This window comes from Setaria viridis, chromosome 3, assembly GCF_005286985.2.
Source record: "Setaria viridis chromosome 3, Setaria_viridis_v4.0, whole genome shotgun sequence".
NCBI classification, from domain to species: Eukaryota; Viridiplantae; Streptophyta; class Magnoliopsida; order Poales; family Poaceae; genus Setaria; species Setaria viridis.
Window position 1 is genome coordinate 11,644,092 of NC_048265.2, and position 13,482 is coordinate 11,657,573.

Below are 13,482 nucleotides of genomic sequence, written 5' to 3' on the forward strand. Positions count from 1 at the left end.
CGCATGCCTTTGTCCTTCCTACAGTATTTCTACCACACGATTTCTAGGCCGGGTTTACCGGGTTAAAATTTCTTTTGATGCCATGATTTTCTGCAGCTTCCGGGACATGCCCGTGACGCTTTGGCATGGCAAAGCTTCCCCTTGCGAGAACTTTGACCCGGGACCAAAATTTGAGAAGTCAATCCATTCGCAATTTTTCAATTTTGGGCCGAGCACCATAAATTTTTCACAAGAACTTGTATCTAAAGTATCAGTACTACTGTGCTACGTATGGTCAAATATTTACATTACCCTGATGGATCAAAAAATCCCAAACAGAAATGGAAGCATCCACCATTTACAAAGGCAAGAACCTGTAATACCATCTTCCATCATCTGAAAATCTATCCACGCTTTCCGTTGTTACGACAGATCAGGTTCTCCACAGAATGCATCAGGCTCGAATGACCTTGCAGCAGCATCACTGTACACTCCAGGGATTGCTCCTCCACCAGTATTTTCATACGGTTCCTTTGGGTTTTCAGTATTGACGTAAAGAAGAATGCAAAGGATCAGGGAGCCTGCCAGTCCCACCAAGGTGAACTTCACTCTGTTCAGCACAGGCTTGACCTGGAGCATAACAAAAAAAAATAATAATAATACAGTGCTTAGCAGCCATGTAAGAGATTCTTCTCAATGATGCTATGAGGTTCTTTTTTGTCCATTTCTAATGTGTCAGAAAAGGACTATGCAGATAACACCCCCGACATCCAGAGCACGGATTCATAATATGATCATATTCTCTGAAGGGTTTCACAGCTCATGCCATGTGCGTGTACTGTTTAATATCCATTTCCTAAGCTTTATAGCATAGAGCTGTTTCTCAATGAAAACAAAGCAAATAAAAAGCTAATGATAACAAAAAAAAAACAAACATTGAATTCTCGAAGTCAACAAGGACAAACTTACAGAAAATGAGCCCAGAAGCCGATCACGAGCTAGAACTTCTGGAGTTTTAACCCATATCTGCCAGAAGAAAAAAAACAATATTAGCAGAAAGACCTAATTCTGGTTTAGTGATGAGTTAAGTACACTGAATTCCATGCATACAAAAATCCAATCAGAAAAATACACATACTTGTCGAGAATCACATCAACAGAGTGGAAACACAAAGACATCAAGAATGTAGACGACTGTCTACATGTTACGAGGATGAAAATAACTCTGCATCACAACATCATCATTTAGTGGCCAAGGGAGCATGTGCGCAAGATGATGAGCGGCCTAGATAGACCATGTGGCCACAATGGCATGTGGGGAGGCCTTTCCTGGCCAAGAGAGCACTTGTCATAATATGAAACAGCAACAGATTAACACCTCTCCACTTTTTATTACTGGATATCAATAATATCAGGCTTGATAAAGATGAGCAAGAGAGCCACTTTTGTTCGGTGGCACTGGTTATATTCCTGAATCCTGATTCTGTGATTCAGGTAGCTTTCCTAGATCATAATCATATTCCTTTCTATTTCACTAAAAGGATCAAGGCCTAACTAAGAAAGTCAGATTTTGATGATATACTGACACCTCGCAGCAGAGTTCAACCACAGCGGAATGCATTTTAGTTGCACATGATTTTTGTTAACCATGTTAATACTAGATCAAATACCAGAAATGGAGCGATCGAAAGAAACATCTCACCTGTCCGTCATACCATCCCGTCTCTTCATCTGAATCAAATAAGATACGGATTTCAGACAACTGCAGTGCAAACTAACAGGAAGGCGAACAAATTTGGATTCCTCACACTCCACTGTGGCGCTGAGCAGGCGGTTGCCGACGTAGGCCCACCCGAGGTACATCCGCACCACGGCCAGCGTGACAGCGAGGATCCCGGACCCCGTGGCCCCGAGCGCGAGGTGCACGGCGTCGCCGCCGGCCCCACCGCGGCCCCCGAAGGCGGCGACGGGGAGCCCGACGAAGAGCGCGAAGGCGGCGCCCGTGAGCGCGAGGCGGGAGCAGTAGACGCGGAGGTCCCCCGCCGCCCAGGAGAAGGGCAGGGAGGACGCGAGCGCCTCGTACTCGTTCACGGGCCGCTGCTCCGGCGGGACCGGGCACCACTCGGTGTCCGGCGAGGAGAAGCTCCCGTTCCGCGACGGCGGCGTCGCGAGGCAGCGCTGGCGCCGGGGCCGAGGCCGAGCGGCCCGCCGCGCGCCGCTCGCGGGGACGGCGGGGCAGGGGTTTTGGGGCGGGGGGAGCGGGAGGAGGCGCGCGTGGAGGGGCGGGGAGGAGAAGGAGGCGGCCATGTGGGGGAGGGAAGGCGAGCCGCGAGCGCGGGTGTTGTGAGCCGGGAAGCAACGGCTCGGCAAGTCGGCGTCGGTTTCGTTCCCTCGCCTCGTGGCGTTTGCGTGGCCGCCTCTGCTCTCGTTTTGCACTTCCGTCGACTTCGCAGACACAGTGACACGGACGGACACTCTACGGAGACTGGATGAAACCGGTCCAAGAATTTGTGAGATCTTTCGGCTTTACGTGGGCCATGTGCCAATGCAGCCCACTAGCATAGTAGCACATGGCGTTCAACCATGCCAATAGTCACCACTTTAGGCCCACTTGACCCATTTGGCACATTTGAAAGGAGCACAACAGTATTTTATTGATGGTTTTTTTTCGTACAGAAACAAGGAGTATAGTGTTTGTTATGGATCCAATACAGTGTCTAACTCACATCGAACGGTAGACACACATATACGCTCTACGCCACCACCCGATTCAACCTCATGTTAAATTGTGGCGAGATATAGATATACTGCTTATATTGTATATCACGATGATACACTTCTGTCTCAGTCCACAATTAAACATTTTTGCTTGATGCGATCCATGACCGTAAGTATGAAAAGTAGAGAAACGCCGGTAAAACAGACCCGTGTTATATTCCTTCCTTCCATAGATCTTCATATGACTAGCATGAAGAGCATGCATGCACAACCTTTTTCACGTTTCTCGGACTGCATTTCTTTGAAATGCACCCACCAATCCTAGAAGGAAACTTGCCCTACAATGTACACGTAGCATTTTCCACCCATGATAGAGCACACTCTACTAAACCTCCTTGGAGTAACAACACTTAATTACTAGGATACGATCATCCATTTCGTGCTCCTAAGTAGCACAACAATCATCGTGCATGTCCACGCCACGCCCCCTGTTTTATTAGATATTTGGATCCCAAAACTAAAATTTCTTGTAATTTGGATACTTACTAGGAAAGCTAAATATTGACTAATTGCTGATCTAATTGCATATACCGGCTAATTGGTCCCACTAGTCATGATTAGTCTATATTTAGTCTATTGTCACATTCAGGACTAAAGTTTAATCCTTCTCTATTAATCCATCCAAACAGATCTATAATGTTCTAATGTCCTAGGCATACTAGCAGTTCTGATTTCTTTGGGAGCGAATGTTCTTTTCTTTAAGCTATGCGTTGATGATGAACGATTATTCTCCCAAAAGGGGATACAAATATCTACTAATCGGTGATGTGTCGACACGGCAAAAACCATCTTTTGAAAAAGGTAAAACTGACCTGTATTTAATCTGGATTGTATCAGAAAAAGCGGCAAGCTTTACATCTAGGGCGGACGGCATGCTGCCACGCCTCTGCTGCTCCGCTAACCAGACGCCTAGACGCCTACTTTTCTAAGTTCCGAGTTCTAACAATAATTAATCAGCTAAGATCCTAGCTTAGCTACCGAATCACACGATCACTGCCACTTCATTTGATGCGATTTTTGTGGGAGATATTTTTTTTGCTTAAGTGCTAATCATGCTACCTGCAGATGATGCCAGATGCTTGCGTGTGACAAGCCTCTCTGGCCTCTAGCAAATCTTTTGCCTTGACAAGCAGTCTTAATTTCGGTTAGAGCAACTCCAAGAGTTTCTTGGCTGCTAATCTTACCCTCAATACCTTTTTTTAGAAAAAAAGAGAGAAAAAAATGAACTCCAACAATCCATCTAAACCTTCCCTAATTTTTTAACGACGCTAAAAAACAGCCTGCCACCGCGTATATTTTAGCGTTGGCGTTCCTCCCCCAATCCTGATTCCCGCACGCCTGCGCGTCCCTTCCGATGGGCCCAATATGATAACATGGCCTGTGTTTGAAATATTGGGAGCTATTTATTAGCGATCTGCTGTGGACTGATATGTTTTTGGGGAAAATTTTTTTTGGGAGAACCCCCAGTACATAGTTTTGGGGAAGAATTTTTTAGGATATTCTTGGAGTTGCTCAAATATTGATATTCCACACGTCTCGCACCTACAAGTTCTTAATTAGATGAGTGCTTGATGTGGTTATTACCGTGGCTTGTCACAATTCTATCGGCTACATTTACTGATCTACATGGATTGGAGAAAAGGCTTGTAGCTTTGCCAAACTAACGCGTGGCAGTGAACCAAACGTGCCGTTTCATTAAGAATATTTTGCTTTTTTCACTCGTGAAGCAACTAAGCAAGCAAATCCTTCACAAATGGAGTACTACTCATTTACTCCACTAATCTCTTGTCCACGTCATCACTCGCGCAATCAGATCGCATGCTTGAAAGCAACACCCTCCGGAATCCAGACCGCTCGTCCAATGCAGCTGCTCAAACCAACGGGGGATCGTGGATCGTACCGACCCGCCGCGTCCGAATCAAACACACGGACCCACAGTGTCCTGCACTGACACGAGAAAAGAAAAGAAACCCCTCGACCCAACCCGACACCAGGGCCCACATGTCATGCTCCGGGAGCGAGGCGTCCCGGGGTGCGCGTAGCCTCTGCTGACACCCGCTCCCCAGGTGCATGCACCTTCCCCACCTTTCCTCCTCCCTCCTCCCAAGCACGCTATAACAACAGCTGCCGCGCTGCGCCTCCTCCTCCCCAATGCGTCAAACACTTGACCTGCACTCCGACAGCGGCGGTGGCGTCCCAATCCAATCCACCCCCGGCACCCACCCAATGCGGCTGCTGAGAAGGATCCGGCTGCTTCTAGTGAGTTTCGTTCGCTCCATGGCTTTCCAAATCGCAGTTCAGGTCTTCTGCCCCCCTTCGTCCCCCTCCTTGCTCCTGCTCTGTGCTTGGGTGCGTGTTGCTAGCTAGGATCTTCTTGGATTGAGAAATCTTGGTCCTTTCAGTCATCGAGGAAGGTGAGCTTGGAGGAGGCGCCGTTCTTGTTTGTAGGCATGCTTGCTTGGGATTGGAGGTCCCGTTGTTCAGTGCTTTGGTACCGTAGATGGATGTTGTCTTACTGCATTAGTACTAGGATCCTTGGATTGCGCGCAAAGAGAAGTGTAACGGGTGAAAGGGTTCGCGTAGAAAATGGTACTAGGAATCTAGGATCATTGCTTGTTGTGTTTAGGTTTAGGTTTTCGTGCTGAGTTGCAAGATGATCTCTTTAGAGTGATCCTGAATTTTATATTAGTGTGCGTTTTACATTGCCCTTCACCACCAAAGAAAAGGGAGTACACTGTACAGCGCCAAAAATATCTGAACCCTGTTTGCGTGTGTAACCGATCGGTAAGAAAGTGATGAGCGATGGCATAGCCATGCTTGGGGGACTGATTTGTCGGTGGAATTCAGAGTAGAAATGGATGCCAACGGGTTAGTGAAATGGCATGCAAAAGCAGCTTTCAGTCTGAAACTCTGAATTCATTGCTGGTGCATTCTGTTACCTGTATATATGATTTTACTTCCTTTTATGGAATCGGTGGGGGTGAGGCTAATTAGCAGACTACGTTGTGTTGATATGGTGAACAAAGAACAACTTTTTTCTCTAGAACTGCAGCTACATCTGAATATTCTATTTGCAAACTTGTGTGTTACTCTTAACAAAACTCAAATTTCAGGCGTGGACTTCGTTCATCTTGTATACTTGTCTGCTCACTTACAATGTTATTTGATTACTAACAAGCTGGTAACATTGTCGACATTTATTACCAGACTTATTCTAGTTACTGCAGTATTAGTAAAGAAGTGATTTAAATACTCAATTGTCGGCTCTATACTGAGGACATGATTATCTGCATGATAAAAAAAGCAAATGAAAACGCTAGGTGTCGTCCTAATCCTACTGCTCTTTATCCTTCTAGTTAGTGTTTGACATTTTTGCGAAGTTGTCAATGTCATACTTATTTCTAAAGATTTGCTGCTACCATCTTCTCTGCATATCTAACATTTTTATTCCTGTTATTGTCATCTTTTTTAAAAAGAAAAATGTTATGTCATTGTTTTCGTAAAGCCACCAATGTGCCCAGATATTATGTGCTCATCATTCTGTATCTGTTTTATTCTGCCCTAGAGTAGAATGTATGATGATCATACAAGTTAATGTGCACAACTTGAGTGGTGCTTAATCTTGTTCTAGGTTTTGAGACCATGACATGGAAGTTAGCAGTAGCGGGTTATGTTTTATAGCACAAGGAGCATCTGTGTAGCTAAAAGAATTGCTTTCAATGGAGCTTGAAGCCACTCCGGACAATGAAGTATTCAGTTCAAATGATGAGATGCAGGAGTTGTGGCCACTGGGAGAAGTAGACCCAAAGAGAGCAAGGTTCCCTTGTTGCATTGTCTGGACTCCTCTTCCTGTAGTTTCTTGGCTGGTTCCCTACATAGGGCATGTGGGGATTGCCCGGGAGGATGGAACTGTCTTGGACTTTGCAGGTTCGAATTTGGTGAGTGTGGACGATCTTGCTTATGGTTCTGCAGCAAGATGCCTTCAGCTTGACATGAAGAAGGTATACATAATGCTCAATTGCTCGCTCATTCCCTCCCAGATTGTGTTTCTATATTAAGATTTCAAAGATCTATAGGACCAGGGGATGTAAGGTGGGATCCTAAGTTTGCTTTGTAAAAAATACCAGCACTAGCTTTCAGAGTGCAGAGGTCGTGCTGACTCTGTTCCACACCACGCTACTGAATTTCAATCTTAACATGGTGTAATTATGGCATTCAATTCAGTACGCTTCTCCTCTAAGTAAGCTATAATCATCACTTGTTAGTAGGATAGCGCACCAGGCATAACATATGCTTCTCTGTTTGATATCATACCATTTTATTATGTTCACTTTTCCTGCACTTACCCGTTCAGACAGACATTTTCGTAAAACAGGCTGAAAATGGTTTGACAACTTTCTCACTAGTGCAGAACTCTTCTGATTAGTTTTTTTTATCGGAAGAATGCTGATTAATTAACGTTCAGTATATCTTTCCATGCCTATATGCTGATCAATTTCCTTTGGAACGAAACTGTTTTCACACAATTTAGCATCTTTATTACCTGACAAGTGACAACCTACTTCAGTTCTGTTACTTCTGCCCATACTTCTTCATCATTATCAAGCTTTGAATAGCTGAACCTGTGCTCTACTGACTGCTGAGTTGGTTCTCTGTCGTGTGAATTGTGACGATCCAGTGCTGCTTCCCTGCCAACCTCGCGGCGCACGTGTGCGCGAGGTCCCACGAGCACTCGGAGGCCGGGACGGCGGTGTCGTGGGACGACGCGCTGCGGTCGGAGGCGCGGCGGTTCGAGCACAAGTGCTACAACCTCTTCACCTGCAACAGCCACTCCTTCGTGGCAGACTGCCTGAACCGGCTCGCCTACGGGGGATCCGTGGGGTGGAACGTGCTGAACCTGGCGGCGCTCGTCTGGCTGCGCGGCCGCTGGCTGGACCGGACGGCCGCCGTCCGGTCGTTCCTCCCGTTCGCTGCCGTCTCCTGCGTCGGCGTCTTCATGGCCGGCTGGTCGTTCCTCCTGGGCATGGCCGCCTTCTCGCTGCTCCTGCTCGGCTGGTTCGTGCTCGGCGTCTACTGCTTGAAGGGCCTCGTCGGCTGACCGACATTGATCGCGGAGTCACGGTCACGGCTTGGCTGGCTGAGCATCGGGCTCGAGTGAGAGCGAGCCCGGGGGAGACTGAATTTTTTTAGCCTGTTTTGATAGGGGTTCGGCAGGAACTTAAATATATTTATAAATTTATACAGTCTAGAGCAATCCTCATCTTTCGAACAAGAGTAGAATAAATAAAAACTAAAAAAGTGCATTGAAATGTGACCGACGGAGATTTCATAGTTTTATACACTGACAGAGTACTGTGCGTGTGAATAAGAGCATTGAATGTGTACTCGCTGTTTCATCTTTCATGTAGTGCGTACGGGTCGATCGCCGTTGCGAGTAGAAGACTCGATGGAATTGGATGGATCCGCGACCTGAGTACCTGACTCACGTTCACGTGTGGTTGCATTCCGCCATAAAAGCATTGGTGGCATCATTGAAGGCAGCACGGATCGGCCCCCGCATGACGGAGCACGGAACGCAATGAGTGACTGGCCGACTGACTTGCCAGGTCGGCTTCCGCCCATGGCAGCCGGAGACAGCGAATGAGAGGGCCGGCCGGCCGGGCCAGGATGCAAAGCGTACGCGCACGGACCTGCGCGCTGCTCGGCCAGCACGGCAAGGATTGGTTTGCCCCTGCAAGGAAGGCAGGGAGTCCCCTACTTTCAAGGAAAAATCTCGTGCTTGGGCTCGATTCTTTATTTTCATACCACGCTGCTGTGCGTTTTCCGCACATGTGCGGATCATCGCGTGAATGGCTTGCTTGAAGGCGTCATCAAAGTCCCTAGCAAAAGTGCATTATGAGAGATCAAAGATCTAGGACCTGTTCGCTTCAGCTTATAAGCTGGCTGAAAAGCTAAAACGGCTGATTTGTTGTGAGAGGAAAATACTATTTGTTGGCTGATAAGCCGGCTGAATAAGCTGAAGCGAACAGGCTGCTGGTGATGACTCGTACAAGTTTTTTTTTATCAACATCGCGGATAGGTTTAGAAACCAATTAATCGTATGGCTTTGATACACTTCATTCTAAACTAAAAATGTCGGTAGAAAAATATATGGCACAGGAAATGTGATCAAGCTCAAGCATCTAAGACCATGTTTGTTTCCGCTTCTCTCAGCTATGCTTGGATTATAATACAAGCAAAGATTTTTTCACTTCTCGCTTTTTGCTTCTTATAGTTCAAATCTTGAAGCGACTTACCTCGTTTACGTAAACGAGAATCTGGAAAAGCAAGCTTATTTTCACCATTAACGTAAACGAGAATCTGGAAAAGCAAGCTTATTTTCACCATTAAGCCGCTCCTCGTTGTGACAACCTTCTCGGGAACACAAGCGAAGTTATTTTCAAAACGCTTTTGTTCTCATATTTCTTTGAATTGCTTCAAGATGATTCTGCAGCCGATTCCCCGTGAAATTTTATACTAGCACACTCCTCGCAAAAAATAATTCCTCGCCAAAATTTTATACTACTAGCAAACGGGCCTTGACCACTGGACAATTTGTAGGAATATTCCAGCATCTCGCTGATTTACAGGTGGGCCCGGAAATACGCTTTCTCTCTCCCCCGACCGCGCCGCTCGCGAGTCCAAACTCCAAACCAAACCGGCGCTTCCCCCCACAATCTTCCCGAGTTCCCACGCGCCCGCTATAAATCGCAGCCCTCAATTCCCCACTCTTTTTCTATCCCCTCCTCCGCCACCCCCTCCCTCTCCCCCTCAACCCAAGCGCCCCCTCCCGCCGCCGCTAGGGTTTCTCCTCCCCTCGCCGCCTCCCTCCCCCAAATCTACCCACCGAAGCTTCTAGGGCCTCGCGACGCCCCTCCGCAGCAGCCATGAGCGACGGCAAGGACTCCCTCGACCTCTCCGGCCTCGGCGCCGCCCTCCCCAACGCGACCGGTTCGTTGCTTCGCCCCTCGATTTCTATCCCTCGGCTGTTAGTTTTGCTGGAGGCGTGGTGTCTGATTGGTTTGCTGTGGTTCCGATGCAGAGCTCAGCGCGGAGGACAAGGCTAACCTTGTTGCGTCGATCAAGGTGAGGTTTCTAATGCATTTTTCGGCGGCGGTTAGGTGTTTTTTTGGTTGGGTTCTGGTCGGGCTTGTTGCCGGTTTGGGGATTTTTGGGTGAACTGCTGCTGATTCGGTGTTTTTGCGGTTGTTTAGAACACGCTTGAGGGATTGGCGTCGCGGCATATGGACGTGCTTGAGAGCCTCGAGCCCAAGGTCAGGAAGCGCGTCGAGAAGCTCAGGGAGATCCAGGTATGGGTGCTTCCACACTTGTGATGAGATACTGTTGTTTCTGTGTTGGTTTCTGCCGTTGTAGCATGCTTTGGTATGGAGCTTGTGTGGTACTAAATCATTATTTGTCTCTAATCGAGCGTGGGTTATGTAATTGTGACGATACTTGTTGTAAACCGTTGCGGGATGGTATGCATTAGGCACAGAATTTCTAACCTTAATAGGAGCAAGGGCTGTTTCAATATTATTAGGTTGCGCTGTTGTTTGTTAACAGTTCGTGCTCACTGCCTTGCCTTTGATTATTACTAGAAGTTCTGGAGATATGCCATTGTGTCACTCTTGTAACATCATGTTTCATGCACTGGTTGGTACTTATGCTTAGTTGTGTGTTTTAGACCTTTTTCTTAATAGAATGTACGGTTGTTTTAATTTAAAAAAAGAATGTACGGTTGGCTCCTGAACTCATTGTGTGTGTGTGTGTGTGGGGGGGGGGGGGGGGTTTGCAGAATTTTGGAAAGAGTGTGATATCCTGAACTCAGTGTGTGTGTGTGTGTGTGGGGGGGGGGGGGTTGCAGAATTTTGGAAAGAGTGTGATACCTATACACTTTATCTTTTTAAATCCATCTGAATACCTTTGTCCTTGGTGTATGAAGCTTCGTTTCTTGATCGGTTGATAGTTCTCTTTTATGCATATGTGATTGGACTTGTTACCTTGTGCGACATACTGTCATGCAGCTCAATCACCGATGCGTATCTTCTGATTCTGTATTACAGTAATCACTTAAGTAGTGCAACCTGGATATCTAATGCTCTAGATACAATTTGTGGTGAGTTCTACTTATATGTTTACTGTCTTCCAGGGCCAACATGATGAACTTGAGGCAAAGTTTTTCGAGGAGAGAGCTGCACTTGAAGCTAAGTATCAGAAGTTGTATGAGCCACTTTACTCAAAGGTAAGTTTGTTCATGTCTTCAATAATGATGCCTTTGTATATGCTGTCTTCTGTTTTATAACATCACCAAATTGTATTTTCAACTTCTGAACTGTTCTGAGAAACTCATAACTCTACCGTAGCAATAGCCGCTAGATTAGCATGTAGACAAAAGAGATGGATATTATTTTACATGCTCCATACAATACATGCATTCCCTCTTCAATATTTATTTGATGCCAATATGCCATGGGCTATGATCCATCTGACTGTTTTATTGGTCCTGAAATCGACAGCGTTATGAAATTGTCAATGGTGTGATCGAGGTTGAGGGTGTCACAGAAGAAAGTGCAGCTGAAACCCCTGCAGAGCAAAAGAGTGGAGATGAAAAGCCTGCCGAGCAAAAAGGTGAGCATAGATTCCACATGTGTAAGATCTCTTTATCCCCGTTGGATAATGAAACTCTGCATCAATGATGAAACATATCATCTTGGTTTTTCGTTTTTACTTAAAATACAATGCTTCCCTGCAGAAGAAAAAGGTGTGCCTGCTTTCTGGCTCAATGCAATGAAGAATCATGAAATCCTGGCTGAGGAGGTGAAGTCATGCATCTTTGTGCAATTTTTCCTTCTGAGAACTTTCGATACGTTGTTCCAACTTATTGTCCCTTCATACATAAGCATTCTTTTGTTGGCTGGAAATAATTCTGGTCCTTCCATTTCAGATCCAGGAGAGGGATGAGGAAGCTCTCAAGTACCTCAAGGACATCAAGTGGTACAGGATCAGCGAACCTAAGGGTTTTAAGCTTGAATTTCACTTTGATACAAATCCATTCTTCAAGAATTCAGTGCTTACGAAAACATATCACATGATTGATGAGGATGAACCAATTCTAGAGAAAGCCATTGGGTACTTAACATTTCAGCTCTCTTGGAGTTAATTTTTTCTTTCAGATGGATGGAAATTTTAACTAATGCCTATGCTCATCAAATTCTTGTTTTTCAGTACTGAAATTGAATGGCACCCTGGGAAGTGCTTGACACAAAAGGTTCTTAAAAAGAAGCCAAGGAAGGGGTCAAAGAACACTAAACCTATCACAAAAACTGAAGATTGTGAGAGCTTCTTCAACTTCTTCAGTCCACCTCAAGTACCTGATGATGATGAGGAAATTGATGAGGATACAGTAAGATCTTAGCAACTGTACCTGCTTTTATGGTTGAACACGCATGCATGACATAACTGAACTTGACTTGACGTTTCCTTTTCAATAGGCTGAACAGTTGCAGAACCAAATGGAGCAAGATTATGATATTGGGTATGTTGTTCTGTATTCTGCATTACATGTAGTGGCTGCTGTGTGGTTACAATTTATACTTCTGTTAATCAGGGATTCAATTAATCTTCTGATACAATAAGATTTAAAGCTCGCTTCACTAGTTCTAAATTACCCTTCTCTATTTTCCAGATCTACCATCAGAGACAAGATTATACCACATGCTGTCTCATGGTTCACTGGGGAGGCTGCTCAAGATGATGACTTTGAAGGCCTTATAGATGGTGATGAGGATGATGATGAAGACGACGAGGACGATGAAGATGAAGAGGATGAGGAAAGTGAAGATGATTATGATGCCAAGGTATGGAAACCTTGTCTCTAAGAAGGAATAGCTTTTCTACACCTTCTCTAGCTTCAGAGTATGACATTTTTGCTTTCCTCTTTGGAGCAGAAGACCCAGGGAGCTGCTGGAGGGGAAGGGCAGCAGGGTGAACGACCCGCGGAGTGCAAGCAGCAGTGAGGTGAACGACCTGTGGAGTGCAAGCAGCAGTGAGGTGCTGTGCATCGAATGCTTGCAGACAGCGGTTCTGGAATGATGGAAGTTTGGTTCTGCTTGATGCAATGTCATTGAGTTGGTTTTGTGGAGCCCTTGGGGGGGCGCGTGTTGGTTTTGTGGAATTGGTGGGGGGATTTTTCCGGGACATGGTATCATATGTTGGTAGTTTTGTCACTTGCTGTATTGGGTTTCAGATATTATGTGCTCTGCTTATGCTTTGAGTGATCATTGTCGCCAGTCTGGTATCTTATTGCACATACCTCTGGCATAGCGTGCTGTACTTCATAAAGCGTGTTGCGGAGAAATTTTGCTCTAGGGATTTAGGCTAGCATTTTGCCCGACTGTTTTTGTGAATTTCATCTTACGCAGCGTCTTACAATTTAGAGCTTATATGTTACTCTACAACTTAATGTGAAATGCTGTGAACCGTGCTTCAAATTGCTTACGAGGCCCGCTTGGCTGAGCTCTCCATTCTTATTCCGTTTCAGCATGCCTCGGGGTTGCATTGTTCCCCTGTTCAGAGAATTGAGCCGACTCTGGGACTGGCAGCTGAAGGAGAATTCTTAAACCGTTCTAAGAATCTCAAGAGTCTCAAAAAAAAAAAACCAAACAATTGGTTTTGGACCTTGCCAAA

At 45.9% G+C, this 13,482-nt stretch overlaps 3 protein-coding genes across 5 annotated transcripts; 2 read left to right on the forward strand and 1 right to left on the reverse strand.

Annotated features, from left to right (window-relative positions):
• Positions 1-169: 169 nt before the first annotated feature.
• On the reverse strand, positions 170-2,302 carry LOC117848386 (uncharacterized protein ycf36). The gene is made up of 4 exons (XM_034729768.2): positions 1,788-2,302; positions 1,682-1,710; positions 949-1,005; positions 170-609 (listed from the first exon to the last, which is right to left on the reverse strand). The coding sequence occupies exons 1-4, from the start codon at positions 2,284-2,286 to the stop codon at positions 403-405; spliced, it is 792 nt and encodes a 263-aa protein (XP_034585659.1). The 5' UTR covers positions 2,287-2,302; the 3' UTR covers positions 170-402.
• Positions 2,303-4,857: 2,555 nt separating this feature from the next.
• On the forward strand, positions 4,858-8,096 carry LOC117849869 (protein REVERSION-TO-ETHYLENE SENSITIVITY1). 3 transcript variants are annotated; one of them, XM_034731584.2, is made up of 3 exons: positions 4,858-5,016; positions 6,389-6,758; positions 7,436-8,096. In XM_034731584.2, the coding sequence occupies exons 2-3, from the start codon at positions 6,477-6,479 to the stop codon at positions 7,853-7,855; spliced, it is 702 nt and encodes a 233-aa protein (XP_034587475.1). In that variant the 5' UTR covers positions 4,858-5,016; positions 6,389-6,476; the 3' UTR covers positions 7,856-8,096. The 3 variants fall into 3 exon arrangements, with proteins under 3 accessions (XP_034587475.1, XP_034587477.1, XP_034587476.1); XM_034731586.2 differs by having other exon boundaries at positions 4,906-5,058; XM_034731585.1 differs by lacking the exon at positions 4,858-5,016 and adding an exon at positions 5,034-5,171.
• Positions 8,097-9,535: 1,439 nt separating this feature from the next.
• Positions 9,536-13,103, forward strand: LOC117847673 (nucleosome assembly protein 1;2). The gene is made up of 11 exons (XM_034728920.2): positions 9,536-9,747; positions 9,839-9,882; positions 10,011-10,106; positions 10,946-11,038; positions 11,313-11,424; positions 11,549-11,613; positions 11,741-11,925; positions 12,022-12,199; positions 12,288-12,331; positions 12,482-12,653; positions 12,744-13,103. Exons 1-11 carry the CDS (start codon positions 9,684-9,686, stop codon positions 12,810-12,812), a joined length of 1,122 nt encoding a protein of 373 aa, XP_034584811.1. The 5' UTR covers positions 9,536-9,683; the 3' UTR covers positions 12,813-13,103.
• The last annotated feature ends 379 nt before the right edge of the window (positions 13,104-13,482 follow it).

Coding starts and splice junctions, on each gene's coding strand:
- LOC117849869 (XM_034731584.2), top strand. CDS start 6,477: ATGGAGCTTGAAGCCACTCCGGACAATGAAGTATTCAGTTCAAATGAT. Junction 6,759..7,435: donor TTCAGCTTGACATGAAGAAG/GTATACATAATG, acceptor GTGACGATCCAG/TGCTGCTTCCCTGCCAACCT.
- LOC117848386 (XM_034729768.2), bottom strand. CDS start 2,286: ATGGCCGCCTCCTTCTCCTCCCCGCCCCTCCACGCGCGCCTCCTCCCG. Junction 1,711..1,787: donor GCTCAGCGCCACAGTGGAGT/GTGAGGAATCCA, acceptor TATTTGATTCAG/ATGAAGAGACGGGATGGTAT. Junction 610..948: donor GGCTTCTGGGCTCATTTTCT/GTAAGTTTGTCC, acceptor GTTATGCTCCAG/GTCAAGCCTGTGCTGAACAG.
- LOC117847673 (XM_034728920.2), top strand. CDS start 9,684: ATGAGCGACGGCAAGGACTCCCTCGACCTCTCCGGCCTCGGCGCCGCC. Junction 11,039..11,312: donor ATGAGCCACTTTACTCAAAG/GTAAGTTTGTTC, acceptor TGAAATCGACAG/CGTTATGAAATTGTCAATGG. Junction 12,332..12,481: donor GAGCAAGATTATGATATTGG/GTATGTTGTTCT, acceptor TCTATTTTCCAG/ATCTACCATCAGAGACAAGA.